The sequence below is a fragment of the Dama dama genome, chromosome 8 (assembly GCF_033118175.1).
Source record: "Dama dama isolate Ldn47 chromosome 8, ASM3311817v1, whole genome shotgun sequence".
In the NCBI taxonomy this organism is placed as follows: Eukaryota; Metazoa; Chordata; class Mammalia; order Artiodactyla; family Cervidae; genus Dama; species Dama dama.
In genome coordinates, this window is record NC_083688.1 from 30726302 (window position 1) to 30745214 (window position 18913).

Below are 18913 nucleotides of genomic sequence, written 5' to 3' on the forward strand. Positions count from 1 at the left end.
TGTCTTTCAGCTTAAAGCTCATTTAAATCCCTTTTTCACAATGCCTACCTGATGCCTACCCCCACTACCTCTCACAGCTCCCTGAGTTCCCCCTTTATAGCACTTAATCACTGTTTTTAATTATATTGTCATGTGATCATTCATTACTCTGTCGCTCCTTAGACTCCAAGGTCCAAGGATAGGGACCACGTCTGTGTTGCTCACAATTTTATAAGCCCTGTGAGTAATGTAGAGTCAGGGACTTGTACATATTATTAACGTCAGATGAAGGAGATGACCCCAGCATGACCCAACCTGACCAGTCCCACAGAAGTTAACCAGGTCTTTGCATAAGCATGTCCTAGGTATGACACTCTGCCACTCACCTCCTTGTGAACATAGATACTACCTCATAAAGGTAAAGGATTTACCTTTATGGCTATGAAGGTAAATCCTTTACCTTTATGGCTCATGAAATCCTTACTCAACATCCAGTACTGCTTATTGAAAGTATTCAGATGTGTGTGTAAGTATTCAGATGTGCATGTTTATTACTTAATATTCTTCTAAGGAATTTGATCGATAATATTAATACATACCATTGTACTTTGAATTCACTCTATTTCCTTGAATTCAGAACCAGTAAAAACTTCATCTCTTCATATTAATTGTTTGCTTCTTTTAATCACACGAGAATTCTATACCTCATTGGAACCCCCCCCTCCTTTTTTTTGTCTTAGCTGCCAGGGTATTCATGATAAATTTCATATTTAACATGGTCATATTACCTCTGCCAGGTATCCTATTTTAGCTGTCCTCTGTTGTTTTAAAAGTGATTTTTTAATTGTTATGCTGTGTTATGCTTCATTATTAAAAACAGCGCAGATTCTTTTCCTTGGAATATATATTTATATGTTGTGCGTGCATGCTAAGTCACTGACTCTTTGAGACCCTGTGGACTGCAACCCACCAGGCTCCTCTGTCCATGGAATTTTCCAGGCAAGAATACTAGAGTGGGTTGCCGTGCCCTCCTCCAGGGGGTCTTCCTGACCCAGGGATCGAACCCCCATCTCTTAGTCTCCTGCATTGGCAGGCGAGTTCTTTACCACTAGCGCCACTGTGCTCTAGAACCCTTGATCCACAACGGGTGAAGTCTTCCACACAACTATTATATGTTACTGAGAGAGTTAACTTCAGTTCATTCAGTTCAGTCACTCAGTCGTGTCCGACTCTTTGCCATCCCATGGACTGCAGCACGCCAGGCTTTCCTGTCCATCACCAGCTCCTGGAGCTTGCTCAAACTCATGTCCATCCAGTCGGTGATGCCATCCAGCCATCTCATCCTCTCTCATCCCCTTCTCCTCCTGCCTTCAATTTTTCCCAACATTAGGATCTTCTCCAATGAGTCAGTTCTCCACATCAGGTGACCAAAGTACTGGTGCTTCAGCTTCAGCGTCAGTCCTTCCAATGAATATTCAGGGATGATTTCCTTTAGGATTGACTGGTTTGAACTTGCAGTCCAAGGGACTCTCAAGAGCCTTCTCCAACACCGCAGTACAAAAGCATCAATTATTTGGCGCTCAGCTTTCTTTATGGTCCAACTTTCATGTCCATACATGACTACTGGAAAAACCATAACTTTGACTAGACGGACCTTTGTTGGCAAAGTAATGTCTCTGCTTTTTAATATGCTGTCTAGGTTGGTTATAGCTTTTCTTCCAAGGAGCAAGCATTAAGGAGAGTTAACAGGCAGGTTGATAAGAAGTCCAAGCCTAAGACCCCTTTAAGGAAGAGGTAAACATTCTTTCTTTTTCACATTCTTTTACCTTAGACAAGTAGGCCTTATAAGCAGCAGTATCTCTTGTTCAAGGACCTGCCTTTTTTTGAGCTTTGGATATATGTTATGGGAGAAAGTCTGGGTAAAAACTTCCGCAGCCTTGAGCTCTGGGTTAACCTGTTTCTTCTGGCTAATCTCATGCTGATGTCATCCTAGGATGTATGTTATGGGAAATGGTCTGGGCAAAATTCTCACAGCCTTGAGGTATTTTTTTCTGTTCTCAGCGGCTAGCAGAAAAGTATATAAGGCCCCACTAAACTAGTGAGGCGGGTACTCTTTCTACCCCCTTTCGATGTCTATGTCAGAAGCTTTGTCCTGTCCCTTTAAATAAAATTCTGCACACAAAGCTCTGAGTGACTGAGACCTGTCTTTGGTCCCAGAGTTAAATCTTCTCCTTTGGAGACCAGGAAGCCGGTGGCACTGTTCCGGGTAAGCTATCACTACATTATGTAATATGTAACACATTTTGATTTATATGTTACTTACATGTGGTGTATGTATATGTTTAGTTAGTTAGTTTGGGTCTTTGTTGCGGCACAGCTTTTCTCTAGTTGTGGAAGTCAGGGATACTCTCCTGGTGCGCGGCTCCTCTTGCTGCAGAGTGTGGGCTCTACAGCACAGGCTCCATAGTTGCGGCTCTTGGGTTTACTTGCTTTGCGACATGTGTATCCTCCCGGACCAGAGATCAGACTCATGTCTCCTGCATTGACAGGTGGATTCACTACCACTGAGCCATCAGGGAAGCCTGATGTATGTATCATATGTAATATGTATTACAAAGCCCTTATACCCCCCTTTTTTTTTTTATCCCATAGTGGTAGCAATCCATATTCTTCGTTTGGAGCCACGCTGGCGAGGGATGATGAAAAGAATTTGTGGAGTATGCCTCACGACGTGTCCCACACAGAGGCAGACGACGACAGGATCCTGTACAACCTGATCGTCGTTCGTAATCAGCAGGCCAAAGATTCAGAGGTAAGCAGCTTTTGAGATCTTGCTATGTGCCAATGGTAATGCACAGCAAAAGAGAGCCGTGACAGGGAAGAACAGCTTGAAGTAGAGAAACGAATGAAGCATGATATGTGTGACACGAAGGGCAGGTCTTTTAGCAGCATCTAGTCACGAATTATAGCTGGTCTTGGTATACCTGCTTAATACACAGATAAGACTGATTTCTACTTGTTGCTTTAATGATATAAGTTACAACTGTATGGGAACAGCAAGGCAGTGCTGTTCAGATCATGAAGATACTTTATGGTCTTAAATAGTGTAACCAGCCCGTGTCTAATCTTTCCAGTTGTTTGGCAAGCCGCAGTTCAACATTCAGACTGAAGGTTGGAGGGTACTTTGCGTCATCCCCAGTTTTGAATTAATGGAGCCTAAATTGTTTTTGTTTTTTTTTTTTCCTGTTTTATCTTCTTGAATTGTGCTTATTGATCAAATAATGTATCTGGAGTATTTGAGATGATTTGTGTGATAAGGCTTGAAATCACTCTTAATGGACTTTTAATCAAAGTTATTGATACAGGAACACTAGACTATTGAAAAGGAGATGACCTCATAAATTAAGAGAAAACAGCAAAAGGGATCATATTTTATTTTCTCTTTTTTTTCAAAAGTAGTATTATATACTATAACAATTCAGTCTAATGTTGTATTATGGGTGTCTTTTTCCATATAATACAGCCTAAGTTTTCTAATCTCTGTGTTCAACTGTTAGTTCTGAGTAGATACCTATATTAGATATGACTTTATGTGTTCCTTTGTATATTATAGTAATTGAGAAGAATAGGGACATTTAAAATGCCAGGCTCTTGCTTTGAAGTAAAGTACCAGAGTGTGTGTGTATGGGGTAGTTATGGCAAGGGAGGTCTGCTTCTTATGTAGGTTTCTTTATATTTTTGATTATTAATTATTTTTTCTCTAAAACATGCTGTAGCAGGATATGAGAACTTTTTTTTTTTTGGTCACATGGCTTGTGGGATCTCAGCTCCCCAACCCAGAGATCAGTCCCCCACCCCCTGCAGTGGAAGTGAGGAGTTGTAACCACTGGACCACCAGGGAAGTCCCAATAACTTTTAGAAGAGCCACATGTCCCAGTCCTTTTATTCTAGTGTGACCTGGGGTACCTTAGGAGGATAGAGGTAGACTTAGAAGTAAGGAATCACAATTGCCTCTGGTTCTTAAGACCTGGGGGAAGGAAAAAAAAAAAAAAAAAAGACCTGGGGGAAGGGTAGCTGAAGAGTTCCCCCAGTGGCTTTGATGAGCATCGTTTCTTGGCTGTGGGGTCCTGCTGAGGACCACTTCTACAAAATCTTGGTCACAGGGCTTAACTCAAAGACTAGGGGAAGGAAATGGCAACCCACTCTGGTATTTTTGCCTGGAAAATCCCATAGACAGAGGAACTGGCGGGCTACAGACCATGGGGTCACAAAAGAGTTGGAGTTGACTTAGCAACTAAACCACCACCACCAACATCCTACTAGTGGCCCTGCACCTGCTACCCCGGCTTCCCTCATCCCCACTGCAGTCCCCTCCTCCACTGGTAACGTTCGAAAGACATCATACAGGCTGCTTAGGCCAGGAACAGCAGTCCTGGCTGCCCCTCCTGAGCATATGGATGGGAATGCGTGCATGACCTAGTTTTTCCTTTAATGGGAAGAGATAGTCCTTACCCTACTGTATTGCGCTGACCAGGTAGGGTTTCTGCTGGTGAGAATGGAACCCGTTCTTTATTTTTTTCCTTTCTTTCCCCACCCTGCTCAAAGCTGTGACTGTAATAGGGAAATGAAACGTGTAGTGCTCTTCTCTCTCTCCCCGCACAGGGTCTCATGCCAACTCGGAGAGGGGCTTGAAGGGTGTTTGCACGGGGCCTGGCAGCTCTCTCAGAGCAGCTCCAGCTTCTCTGCCCTGTTTGCCTTTGCTATTGAAGAATCAGTGGAGGAGGCAGTGTGAGCTGCACATCGCCCTGAATAAGCACAGCTTCCAAAGAGGCTATTGTGTCATTCTGTGCTGCTCTTGGGCCTGTGTGAAGGGCCTTCCAGCAGAAGGCTGTTTCTTCTCCTTGCCTAAGAGTAAAGTCAAGTTTAACTCTAGAGAAAGAAACCCTGCAACCAGGACAGGCCATCAGGTCAATAACATGAAGATGTGACGATGTGATGATGATGATGAAATGATGTGAAATGTCTGTTCATAGTGCTTCCTTCTTTTTAGGTGTGAAAAATATATATAAATATATTTCCTGGTGGCTCAGATGGTAAAGAGTCTGTTGGCAGTGCAGGAGACGTGGGTTCAATCCCTTCATCAGAAAATTCCTTGGAGAGGGGAATAGCTATACACTCCAGTATTCTTGCCTGGAGAAGTCCATGGACAGAGGAGTCTGGCAGGCTATAGCTCATGGGATTGCAAAGAGTCAAACATGACTGAAGTGACTAACACACTATATCTATATGTTTACATACATATATACACATAAAGTGAAAGTCGCTCAGTCGTGGCCAACTCTTTGTGACCCCATGGACTGTAGAGTCCATGGAATTCTCCAAGCCAGAATACTGGAGTGGGTAGCCTTTCCCTTCTCCAGGGGATCTTTCCAATCAAGGGATTGAACCCAGGTCTCCTGCATTGCAGGTTTCCTGCTGGGATTCTTCATCAGCTGAGCCACAGGGAAGCCGTATACATATAAAGGTGTTTTATAAAGTATGTATTTTAAGGTATATGCGTTTCCCTGGTGGCTCAGTGGTGAAGAATCTGCCTGCAATGCAGGAGACCTGTGTTTGATCCCTGGGTCGGGAAGATCCCCTGGAGGAGGACATGGCAACCCACTCTAGTATTGTCGTCTAGAGAATCCCATGGACAGAGGAGCCTGGAAGGCTGCAGTCCATAGGGTCACATGGAGTCGGACACAACTGAAGTGACTAAGCAGCAGTGTCTATACATACATACATACATACATACATACATACATACATAATATATGAAAAAGAAAGTGAAAGTGTTAGTTGCTCTGTCATGTCCAACTCTTTGCGACCCATGGGCTATATAGCCTACCAGGTTCCTCTGTCCATGGAATTCTCCAGGCAACAATGTATATACACGTGGTTAAAAAAAGTTTGTTTTCTACCAAAAGTATGATACGCATATAAAAGTATTGTTGTTCAGTTAAGTCGTGTCTGACTCTTTGCAACCCTGTGAACTGCAGCATGCCAGGCTTCCCTGTCCTTCACTACCTCCCTGAGTTTGCTTAAACTCACATCCATTGAGTCAGTGATGCCATCCAACCATCTTATCCTCTGTTGCCCCCTTCTCCTCTTACCCTCAATCTTTCCTAGTATCATTCTCCCCACAGATTGGATCATATGTTACATATCATTCTGTACTTTGCTTTTTTTCCATTTAATAATATATATTGGACATATTTCCGTCTCACCATGTGTTCAGTTCAGTTCACTCGCTCAGTCGTGTCCAACTCTTTGCGACCCCGTGAATCACAGCATGCCAGGCCTCCCTGTACATCACTAACTCCCGGAGTTTGATCAAACTCATGACCATCGAGTCAATGATGCCATCCAGCCATCTCATCCTCTGTCGTCCCCTTCTCCTCCTGCCCCCAATCCTTCCCAGCATTAGGGTCTTTTCTAATGAGTCAATACTTCACATGAGGTGGCCGAAGTATTGGACTTTCAGCTTCAGCATCAGTCCTTCCAATGAACACCCAGGACTGATCTACTTTAGGATGGACTGGTTGGATCTCCTTGCAGTCCAAGGGATTCTCAAGAGTCTTCTCCAACACCACAGTTCAAAAGCATCAATTCTTCGGCGCTCAGCTTTCTTCACAGTCTAACTCTCACATCCATACATGACCACTGGAAAAACCATAGCCTTGACGAGACAGACCTTTATTGGCAAAGTAATGTCTCTGCTTTTAAATATGCTATCTAGATTGGTCATAACTTTCCTTCCAAGGAGTAAGCGTCTTTTAATTTCATGGCTGCAATCACCACCTGCAGTGATTTTGGAGCCCCAAAAAATAAAGTCTGACACTGTTTCCACTGTTTCCCCATCTATTTCCCATGAAGTGATGGTACCAGATGCCATGATCTTAGTTTTCTTAATGTTGAGCTTTAAGCCAACTTTTTCACTCTCCTCCTTCACTTTCATCAAGAGGCTTTTTAGTTCCTCTTCACTTTCTGCCATAAGGGTGGTGTCATCTGCATATCTGAGGTTATTGATATTTCTCCCGGCAATCTTGATTCCAACTTGTGCTTCTTCTAGCCCAGCGTTTCTCATGATGTACTCTGCATATAAGTTAAATAAGCAGGTTGACAATATACAGCCTTGACATACTCCTTTTCCTATTTGGAACCAGTCTGTTGTTCCATGTCCAGTTCTAACTGTTGCTTCCTAACCTGCATACAGGTTTCTCAAGAGACAGGTCAGATGGTCTGGTATTCCCATCTCTTTAAGAATTTTCCACGGTTTATTGTGATCTACACAGTCAAAGGCTTTGGCATAGTCAATAAAGCAGAAATAGATGTTTTTCTAGAACTCGCTTGCTTTTTTGATGATACAGCAGATGTTGGCAATTTGATCTCTGGTTCCTCTGCCTTTTCTAAAACCAGCTTGAACATCTGGAAGTTCACGGTTCACATATTGCTGAAGCCTGGCTTGGAGAATTTTGAACAGTACTTTACTAGTGTATGAGATGAGTAGATTTCCCTTATTGTTTTGAGGGGCTCTCTGTTCTCTTGCTTGGATTTCCCATCATTTATTCAGACAGTCCCTATTATTATTTAGGTTGATTCAGGTTTTTTGTTGTTAGGAGCAGAAGCAATGCCTCAATGGGTATCCGTATATACTTGTATGATCTTTTGTTGTTTTTTCAGGTGTAGAATTACTGGATCAAAGAGTCCATGTGTATTTAAAATGTAGGAATTGTCTTAGTGCTTCCTTTCTGGAAGAACCAAGGAAAAACACTTTAGGGTGCAGAACTAACACTGGAAATTCACACAGTGTTTAAGAGGAGCAGCTGCTGATCTCCAGATAGCTGTTTGCCATGCTGAGAACTGTGGATCTGGAAGTGCCAGAACTCTGGCTTTTTATGAGAAACTAAAACCCTAAATTTACATATAAAATGTTCAGATTAGTAAATGATAGCTCACATTAAACATGTGTCAGCTAAACAAAATATGTTTATGGGCTATATACTTAATGTTTACGATACCGACTGCTGCTGCTGCTGAGTCGCTTCAGTCGTGTCCGACTCTGTCTGACCCCACAGACAGCAGCCCACCAGGCTCCTCTGTCCACGGGATTCTCCAGGCAAGAATACAGACTACTACTACTCAATATTAGTGTTATTTTGTTCAATAGGATTGAAAAATGAACTAACTGTGAATTTAGAAGGTAGAAGTAAAAAGCTGGTGGTGGGTGTATCTATTGCTTATTTTCTTTTTCATGCAGGATAAAATTGGCACACATTTTAATAAAATAGAGGATTTTCGTTTCTTGAGAGAAAAACAAATTCCACCTCCTAAGGAATAAGGAACCCTAGATACTTTTGCATGAGGACGATTTAGAAACTCAAGCAAGGCATTAAGGAAAATTGAACATTATGTTTTTCCTTGAGCAGCAATAGCGTGAAAAACCTAGGAACATCTGTACTTGGAATTCGCTGGAAATTGAAGAGTAATTTCAAAACAGTGTGTGTATCACCTACATTCCCTCATTGAATCTGGAGCTGGTAGGAGAAGGGCTATGAGTATAGTTAAGGCTAAATTTGCAGTGTTGTCCCAAACTGGAAAAAAATCAGAAAAGACGATATATAGGAGGGCAAATAATGAAACATGGCCTGAATTTAAAGTTACTTGCAGTGTCAGAAAATAAAATAGTAACATTATTTAATTCTTACACAATACACTTTCATTTACACAAGTCTTCAAAAGCTTGAAGACAGCAGAAGAACTGACACATTTACAGACCTCCAAGTACTGGAAAAATTTTGCTCTTGTCTTTAATTTTGGAAAATATTTTATGCTTAACTAATTCAGAAAACTAAGATCATGGCATCTGGTCCCATCACTTCATGGGAAATAGATGGGGAAACAGTGTCAGACTTTATTTTTTTGGGCTCCAAAATCACTGCAGATGGTGATTGCAGCCATGAAATTAAAAGACACTTACTCCTTGGAAGGAAAGTTATGACCAACTTAGATAGCATATTAAAAAGCAGAGACGTTACTTTGCCAACAAAGGTCCGTCTATTCAATGCTATGGTTTTTCCAGTGGTCATGTATGGATGTGAGAGTTGGACTGTGAAAGAAAGCTGAGCGCCTAAGAATTGATGCTTTTCAACTGTGGTGTTGGAGAAGACTCTTGAGAGTCCCTTAGACTGCAAGGAGATCCAACCAGTCCATCCTAAAGGAGATCAGTCCTGGGTGTTCATTGGAAGGACTGATGCTGAAGCTGAAAGTCCAATACTTTGGCCACCTCATGTGAAGAGTTGACTCATTAGAAAAGGCCCTAATGCTGGGAAGGATTGGGGGCAGGAGGAGAAGGGGACGACAGAGGATGAGATGGCTGGATGGCATCACCCACACGATGGACATGAGTTTGGGTGGACTCCAGGAGTTGGTGATGGACAGGGAGGCCTGGTGTGCTGCGATTCATGGGGCCGCAAAGAGTCGGACACGACTGAGTGCCTGAAATGAACTGAAGAAATAATAGGGACTTTCCTGGCGGCCCAGTGTGCTTTGAATGGAGGGGGTGTGTGTTCAACCCCTGGTTGGGGAACTAACACCCCACATTCCAAACCACCAAAAAAATTTTTTTACGTAGTAAACAACCACAAAATTATGTCAATAAACCATTGTCCTTATATTCATTCTCATTAACCTAGCTCTATACTTCATATAACACTCTGTATTCTAGGGAGCCTAATAATGGTTAATGAAATAGCACTGCACCTTATTTATTTGTTTTGTATAAATAATTCTAATCATACTGACTGACCCTGCCCTCCGAGATAATTATGAAAACTGTGCCAAGCACTGCTGAGCTGTTTGACATACATTAAGTCCTCTACACAACAGCTATGAGGTGTATGCCATTATTATTTCTTTTTGAATCAACTTGTTCAAGGCCACATCGTTGAAATATGGAGCCAGGATCTGAATCTGGACTTTGTGACTCTAGAAATGTAAAATGTAGTGAGCACCATGATTGAAGTTGTAAGAGAGGACTAGATATTGTCTGTGATTCCATGAAGATTTCAAAATGCATGGGCGGAATCTATCCAAAGTCTATTTCTGTGACTTTTTGAAACCAGTGATGTGAAAGGCAGACTCACATCAGTGGGATAAGAATTGTGTTTGGTTTGGGGATTGTGACCGAAGTTCAGAAAGTGGTCTCTGTCAGAATCCACCTTTTCCACATTATGGATCTATATGCCGAGTACAGCTGGTTAAGACTCCAACCAAGTGTTTTGGTTTTATTAGCTCCAAGATTCTTCATCTTGTTTCTTCTCAGCCCTTCGGTTGTTTAGTGTTCTCTTGTCTTGTTATTTGGTGCCTCTTCCGATGGTTCAGTAATAGATCTTTTAGGAGTCTGGGCATGGCTTTAAGATTTTTACTCTCTTCAAAAATACTTACATTTTTGATTAAGAATGTGAGTGCTAAAAATCAAACTGTTCTTAAAAATGCTATTAAGGACTATTTTGGTTCAAAATAGGTAATGTTTATTTGGTACCATCGGTAATAGAAATGCAAGGCTTGTTTTTAAAGCTATTAAATAATTACATGCTCGGAAATGTACCTCGTTCTGAAGATGAGCTTCTATCACTGAGTGAAGTAGTGTTTATGCACTGGCAGGGTGAACACCAGATGCTATGTGGCTCAAGGGATCCTGTGAAAACTTGAACATCTCCCTCTGCTGAGCCCCAGGAAATGGCTGTTACTATTTTTCAAAACTTTACAGGCAAAAACATAAAATGTTCCTGTTTGCAATTTGTTTGTTCTTCCTGTGCGTCAGGACTCCCTGCTGGCAGAGTGTTGCCAGGCATTGTAAACAGTCCCTATAAAATGTTTAAAAGAGCGACAGATGTTCCCAGGGGTTTGTTTGAAGTGTCTGGATTATACATTCAGCCTGTCATATTAAAAGAAGGGACAAAACAGAGTTAACTGGAATGTCTGGTCGGAGGATGTGAGGAGGTGGAGAGAGGGTTGAGTTGATGGGGTACCAGCCACATCACTTGGAAGCGCTTGGAGGTGGGATGTTCTGGCTGGGCTCTGCATGACTCCCTCCAAGTCTTCACTTGATGCGTGGGGCTTGCTCTGGTCAGGCCCTCTGACTTCTCTACAAGTGGGTGAACACTGGCTACAGTTGGTGATAGGACTGTGAGTTTTAAGCCAAGCGTCAAGGAGCAAAATAACAGTGGAAAATGGAAGCGATTCTCTAGATAATTCTGGGCTTCTCAAAAGGCCTCTTTGTTTAGGATGTGGATGATCCAGATTGTTGAATGTAAGCATTCTTTTTTTTTTTTTTAACTTTTTATTTTGTATTAGGGTATAGCCGATTAATGAACAATGTTGTGGTAGTTTCAGGTGAACATTGAAGGGACTCAGCCATAGGTATGCATGTATCCATTCACCCCCAAACTCCCCTCCCATCCAGGCATGCAAGCATTCTTTATTTGACTTTACTAGTGACTGTTTGGGTTAGAGGGGGAGAGAATAAAAACACTCATTAGGATCTGAGAATTAAGTTGTCTTACCCTCTGTGTTCTAGGTAATAATATTTATGCAGGATCATGCTGGGTGCTGAGCACAAGTGCCCTTCTTAATGTGTGTGCTCCAGACAAAAACTCAAGCCTCACAGGAACCCTATGAAGAAGGGGTTTTGACACATAAGATCAGAGACTTTCAGCCATCTGTCCAAGGCATTGAGAGTGGGGCAATTGGGATCATAGTTCAGCCTGTGTGTGTGACCTGGAAGCCTGTATGAACGGAAACACTTGTCCCCATCTCTCTCTTGAGCTTAGAAAGAGCTTCAGTGGGATCTTTTTGGTCAAAGATAAAGTGAATGGGTGTTAACAAATGGGTGTTGAAGTGAAGTGAAGAAGTCGTTCAGTCGTGTCCGACTCTTTGCGACCCCATGGGCTGTAGCCTTCCAGGCTCCTCCATCCATGGGATTTTCCAGGCAAGAGAACTGGAGTGGGCTGCCATTTCCTTCTGCAGGGCATCTTCCCAACCCAGGGATCGAACCCGGGTCTCCTGCATTGCAGACAGACGCTTTACCATCTGAACCACCAGGGAAGCTAAATGGGTGTTGACTTCTGGCCAAAAGCAGCTGCCCTGGGCTGAGTATTTGTCAACTGTTCCTCGCCCTGCACCAGCTGAATCACAGAGTGGATGACGTTGGTATTTGTTTAGTATCCGCCTCCCTGGTGGCCCAGACAGTAAAGAATTTGCCTGCAGTGTGTCGGACCTGGGTTTCATTCCCAGGTCAGGAAGATCCCCTGGAGAAGGGAATGGCAACCCACTCCAGTATTCTTGCCTGGAGAATCCCATGGAGAGAGGAGCCTCGTGGGCTGCAGTCTGTGGGGTCACAAAGAGTCGGACACGACTGAGAGATGAACAAAACAGCAAACCTGTGGTGTGCAGTGCATGTAGCAGCCTCCAGGCGCTGCTGCCTGGGGAACTTCTAACACCTCGGACACCATTCTGGGTGCAAAAGATCTGCTGGGCTCCACCAGAAGACATTGTCTGTCTGTCTGTAATGTTCTTTTCTACTCTTTGCCCACCCCTGACTTTAAAAAAAATATCTAAGCATTTTGGATATTAGCATTAAGGTTTTACGTGTTTCTTAGCAAGTAGGTAGCACATCAAAACTCTGTGTAAGCCAACGGAGTTGAGACAGAAAATGAAGCAGGCAAAGGGAAAATCATTAGATATTCTGTAGGATGTGAGGTGGTGAAAAGCATGCTGTTTTGGAATTAGACAGCTGGCGATGAGAGTCATACCTCTGCCGTGTCCTGAGATGACACTGAATAGGTAGTTATTTGACCTCAGGGAGTTCTTCCTGTTTATTGTCCAATCTGGGACATGATCACAAGGTCTTCACTAAGAGGAAAGATGGAGGACTTCTCTGGTGGTCCAGTGGTTAAGACTCTGCGCTTCCAGTGCAGGAACCGAGGGTCGATCCCAGGTCGGGAAACATAAGATCCAGCATGCTGCGTGCCGTGGCCAAAAAATTAAAAAAAGGAAGAAGAAGAAAGAAGTTTCCTAATATTGAGTATGTATATACATGTGTGCTCAGTCGTGTCTGACTGTGACCCCACAGAATACAGCCTACCAGGCTCCTCAGTCCGTGCAATTTTCCAGGCAAGAATACTGCAGTGGGTTGCCATTTCCTACTCCAGGGGATCTTCCCGACCCAGGGATCAAACCCGTGTCTCTTAAGTCTCCTACACTGGCAGGCGGATTCTTTACCACTGAGCCACCGAGTATGCCAGGCCAAAGATATAAATTGAAACTGCTCTAGACAAGCTGGGATGTATGATCACCTTTTAAAAAAATCATGGTAAAATATAAATAACATAAAATTTGCCATTTTAACCATATTTAAGTGTCAGTTCAGTGGTAGCTAAATGCATTCGCATTGTTGGGCAGCCATCATCACCATCCACCTCCAGGACTTTTCATCTTCCCAAACTAGAACTCCATGTCCCTTACACGATAACTCCCTCCTACCCTTTCGCAGCCCCTGAAACCCACCTTTCTACTTTCTGTCTCTATGAATGAGACTATACTAGGTACCTTGTATTAAGGGAATCATACAATATTTGTCTTTTTGTGACTGGCTGACTTCACTTAGCCCAAGACCCTCAAAGTTCATCCATGTTGTAGCATGTGTTAGAATTTCCTTCCTTTTTAAAGCTGAATAACATTCTATTGTATGTATAAATAACATTTTGTTTATTCATTCTTATGTCAGCAGACATTTGGGTTGCTTCCAACTTTTGGCCAATGTGAGTGATGCTGCTATGAACGTGGGTATACAAATATTTGCTTGAGTCCCTGATTTAAATTCTTTTGGGTGCATATCCAGAAGTGGAATTATTGGATCATACTGTAATTCTGTGTTTAATTTTTTGAGGAGCCATCATAATCTTTCACAGTGTCTGTACCATTTTACTTTCTTAATAGCAAAGCATGAGAGTTCTAATTTATCCACAGCCTCTCCAATACTTGTTAGTAAGATCACCTTTCTTAACCTCCACACTGATCAATGAAACAGCTGATGACTTCAGATTGATCAGTTTTCACATCCAGATAGAGACAGTTGCAGCTGTGGGCCACTCACACCACTGAATATTAGCATTAGGGTTATAAACCCAGAAGAAACTGATGTCTTAGCAGAGCCTCCTTCTGAGCCACTTGTCCACGGAAGAGAAATAGAGAGAGACTGGGAGAGCTCTTTGTATGCCAATTTAGTTCTGTTTTTTCCTGAGCATCCACATGCTAACGTGTAATGGCCAGGCCCTCTTTCTATTCTTGTTCCTTAGATTGTCCTTACTGGCCTCCTTTCCTTGGAGCTCCAGAAGGTAGTAGATAATACACCTTGGGAGTACTGACAGGTCAGTGCCAGAGAAGATGGACAATGCCTTGGGGACCTCCAGGAAGATGCCTGGAAGAGAAGGGCAGGGAGCTGTCCATCTCTTGCATTACAGAACTTCACTGTCGCAGTAACAGGTGGCTGCATTTTTGGGTTTCCTAAGTTATTGTGCTTGTGCTGGTGAATTTCCAGAAAGCAAACCACATGTTTATTGGTGCTCATGTGCAGGATCATTTGATGATAAGACTTGTATCTCTCCGTTAGTTTTTCTACAACTTGCATAAAGCAATTAGGCCTGAGAAGAAACAGAAGCCATAAAGCTGCCTCAGTTCACTTCAGTTCAGTTCAGTTCAGTCACTCAGTCTTGTCTGAGTCTTTGTGACCCCATGGACTGAAGCACGCCAGGTTTCCCTGTCCATTACCAATTCCCAGAGCTTACTCCAGCTTATGTTCATCGAGTCAGTGATGCCATCCAACCATCTCATCCTCTGTCGTCCCCTTCTCCTCCCTTCTTCAATCTTTCCCAGCATCAGGGTCTTTTCAGATGAGTCAGTTCTTCGAATCAGGTGGCCAAAGTATTGGAGTTTCAGCTTCAGCATCACTCCTTCCAATGAATATTCAGGACTGATTTCCTTCAGGATGGACTGGTTGGATCTCCTTGCAGTCTAAGGGACTCTCAAGGGTCTTCTCCAACACCACAGTTCAAAAGCATCAATTCTTTGGCGCTCAGCTTTCTTTATGGTTCGACTCTCACATCCGTACGTGACTACTAGAAAAACCATAGCTTTGGCTAGACATACCTTTGTTGGCAAAGTAATGTCTCTGCTTTTTAATATGCTGTCTAGGTTGATCATAGCTTTTCTTCCAAGGGGCAAGCGTCTTTTAATTTCATGGCTGCCGTCACCATCTGCAGTGATTTTGGAGCCCAAGAAAAGAAAGTCTCTCACTGTTTCTGTTGTTTCCCCATCTATTTGCATGAAGTGATGGGACCAGATGCCATGATCTTAGTTTTCTGAATGTTGAGTTTTAAGTCAACTTTTTCACTCTCCTCTTTCACTTTCATCAAGAGGCTCTTTAGTTCTTCTTCACTTTCTGCCATAAGGGTGGTGTCATCTGTGTATCTGAGGTTTTTGATATTTATCCTGGCAATCTTGGTTCCATCTTGTGCTTCATCCAGCCCGGCATTTCGCATGATGTACTCTGCATATAAGTTAAATAAGCAGGGTGACAATATACAGCCTTGACGTACTCCTTTCCCTCTTTGGAACCAGTCTGTTGTTCCATGCCCAGTTCTAACTGTTGCTTCTTGACCTGCATACAGGTTTCTCAGGAGGCAGGTGAGGTGATCTGGTATTTCTGTCTCTTTAAGAATTTTCCACAGTTTGTTGTGATCCAACTGCCTCAAGAGTTGTATTTTTTTAAGTTATAGTTAACTAGTTATAAATTTGAAACATGAGGGATTATCAACAAATTAAGCCTTCAGTGAACTACCTCAGTGATGACTTTGGTTTTTCCTTGAACAAATGAGATCATCAGAAATACCTGCCTGTGTAGAGTCAGGGAGCTTCCTCCACACCACACCTGGATTTTCACAGCAGTCTACTGATGTAGATGAGTCATTTATTAAAAAAGAGTGAGAGAGGCTTCCCTGATGGTTCAGTGGTTAGCATCCTGAGCTCCCAATGCATGGGGCCCCAGGTTCGATCCCTGGTCAGGGAACTAGATCCCACATGTCACAACTAAAGATTCTGCATGCCGCAACCAAGACCCCATGCAGCCAAAAATATATATAAATTAAAAAAAAAAAATGTGAGAGAGAGACCCTAAGAGGTTTTCTCTTCCTGATAGCATCCAGAAATAGGCTTCTGACTCAGGGTTCAATGCCCTTCCCTCTGGGGAGGAGAAGAAGAGCTACAGGATCTGAGGATTTAGGGCAGATAGCTATATGATTGTCTCTGTTCTTTATTTTAAACAAGAGCAAAAATAATCATGTGGTAAAATAAGTCTGTGGGCCTAGAACTTTATAGAGAAGAATGTAAAACACTTGCCAACTTATTTCCCTCTTCAAAAAATACCAGCGTGTCTGATCTTTCAAGGTATCTGCTATTAAGGATTTATTTCAACAAAATTCTGCCTAATGTGTCTAACCTATTTATTGGTTAATTTTATTAAAAACAATGTGTCTAATGTTCAGTTAGGCAAGCTTATTTCCAATGAGTGCTTTCAGTTCTTCATATCCCCGAGAGTCTAGTATTTTCTAGTCTTGATGTTTATTTAGTGTTAACAATGCAGAAAACTCCTTTATGCTCTTCCTGCATCTCCTTCCTCTCAACTCAATACAAGGACAAACTGATTTCTATTTGCCATGCAGTTAGAATTTCTGCTTTCATCAAAGTAAGGACCTGCTTTCAATTTCACAACTGTTCTTGGGTCACCGTGATGGGCATGTACGCCAGGGAGCCTGGTTGTTTGCTCATGCAAATCTCACAGGCTTATGATACCATGGGTGTGTCACTTCTGCCCCAGATCTAGTAATCAGCTTTGCAGGTCTCTGCACTTGATTTTCTCAGGGCACATAGAGCTTTTTGAACTTAGGGAGCATATTATTCAGAGAAACAGAAGCAGGAGGATGTGTGTGTGTCTATATCTCTATATCTGTATATTTATACCTATATATCTCTCTCTCTACTTCTCTATCTTATCTATCTCTATCTTTCTATCATATTTACCTGTCTATTTACTTTTTTTTTTAAAGGAAATGGTGCACACAATTGTGGAGGCTTGGTGAGTCAGCATCTGATGGGGGAGGCTGTAGATTTAGGGGGTAGTTGCAATTCAAGTTCAAAGGCAGAATTCCTTCCTGTAGAAAGGAGGGTAATCTTTGTTTTATTGCAACCTTCAAGTGATTAGGTAGGGCCCACCCACACTGAGCTTCCTTTGTGGCTCAGATGATAAAGAACCTGCCTGCAGTGTGGGAGGCCTGGGTTCAATCCCTGGGTTGGGAAGATCCCCTGGAGACGGGAAAGGCTACCCACTCCAGTATTCTGGCCTGGAGAATTCCATGGACTGTATAGTCCATGCAGTCGCAAAGAGTCAGACACGACTGAGCGACTTTGACTTCACCCACATTATAGAGAGTAATCTGCTTTACTCCCAGTGTGCTAATTTAAATATTAATCTCATACACAAAATACTTCCAGAGAAACATCCAGAATATTTGACCAAATATCTGGGCACTGTGACTCGGCCAACTTGACACAAAGATGAACCATCATAGAGGATTTTACTAACACTAACCAAATTTGCAAGAGACTGCCATGTAAACCCGAATGTATGTAACCATTTGATGGGCCATAACCTTGACTAATGTGTCCAGCCTCTCCCATATAATGAAATATGTAAAGGAAACTGGTGACCACACTAGGTGACTGGGGAAGAGGGATCAGAGCTCAGTCGCAGCTGACATCAGCGGAACACTTGCTGTGTGCCCAGTGCTGCTCCGAGTACATTACACTGGCTCGTGCTCAATCACGAAGTCGTGTCTGACTCTCTCCAACTCCATGGACTGCCGCCCGACAGGCTCCGCTGTCCATAGGATTTCCCAGGCGAGAATACTGGGAGTGGGTTGCCGTTTCCTTCTCCAGGCCAAGCCAAGTGAAGTTGCTCAGTTGTGTCCGGCTCTTTGTGATCTCATGGACTGTAGCCTACCAGGCTCCTCCGTCCATGGAATTTTCCAGGCAAGAATACTGGAGTGGGTTGCCATTTCCTTCTTCAGGGGTACTTCCCGGACCAGGGATCGAACCTCCTGTGTCTCTTTACAACTCAGTCACCAGGGAAGCCATCCATACACCATGTTGACAGCTGTTGTCCTCCAGATGTGATAACCTGGAACTTTCACCCCCGGTATAGAGTTATTCCTCTGATTTGGTTAGGACACCCCGCCCCTTGACGGTGGTGGATAGAGGTTTCTGAACATCACCCCCAGGTGACTTGTAGCTTCAGGAACTGGACATAAGCAGGGATTTGGGAGGGCAGGCAACAGGATATGGAATCAAGGGAGATCCAGAATAATGCAATATTAGACGAATCTTAGACTTGAGAGCAGGGGCTATTTGTTTAGTCACTAAGCGGTGTCCAAGTCTTTGAGACCCCACAGAATGTAGCCCTCCAGGCTTCTCTGTCCATGGGATTCTCCAGGCAAGAATACTGGAATGGGTTGCCATTTCTTTCTCCAGAGAGCAAGGGAGATATTTCAGATATTTTAAACTGAAGAGGCTAGGCAGATACCCAACAGAGCCAGCAGATTAGTAATGGAAGGTAAGATCTCTAGACATTTCACTTCCAGTGAAATAATCTATGTAGATTTATTGCAGATAGAATTTAATGCATTGCCAAGGCTCCGCAAGTCCTATCTCATTTTCTCCCATGGAACCTCTTGACTCTTTTCTCAGTCCAATGGTGATGTCATGTGTGTTGCCTATGGAC

The 18913-nt window shown here is 43.0% G+C and overlaps 1 protein-coding gene across 1 annotated transcript in view; it reads left to right on the forward strand.

Moving 5' to 3' along the window:
• MREG (melanoregulin) overlaps positions 1-18913 on the forward strand; it is a 68145-nt gene that overhangs the window by 16359 nt on the left and 32873 nt on the right. The window contains exon 2 of the mRNA XM_061148800.1: positions 2632-2791. Coding sequence (XP_061004783.1) covers positions 2632-2791 — 160 coding nt within the window. The remainder of the gene's footprint in view (positions 1-2631; positions 2792-18913) is intronic.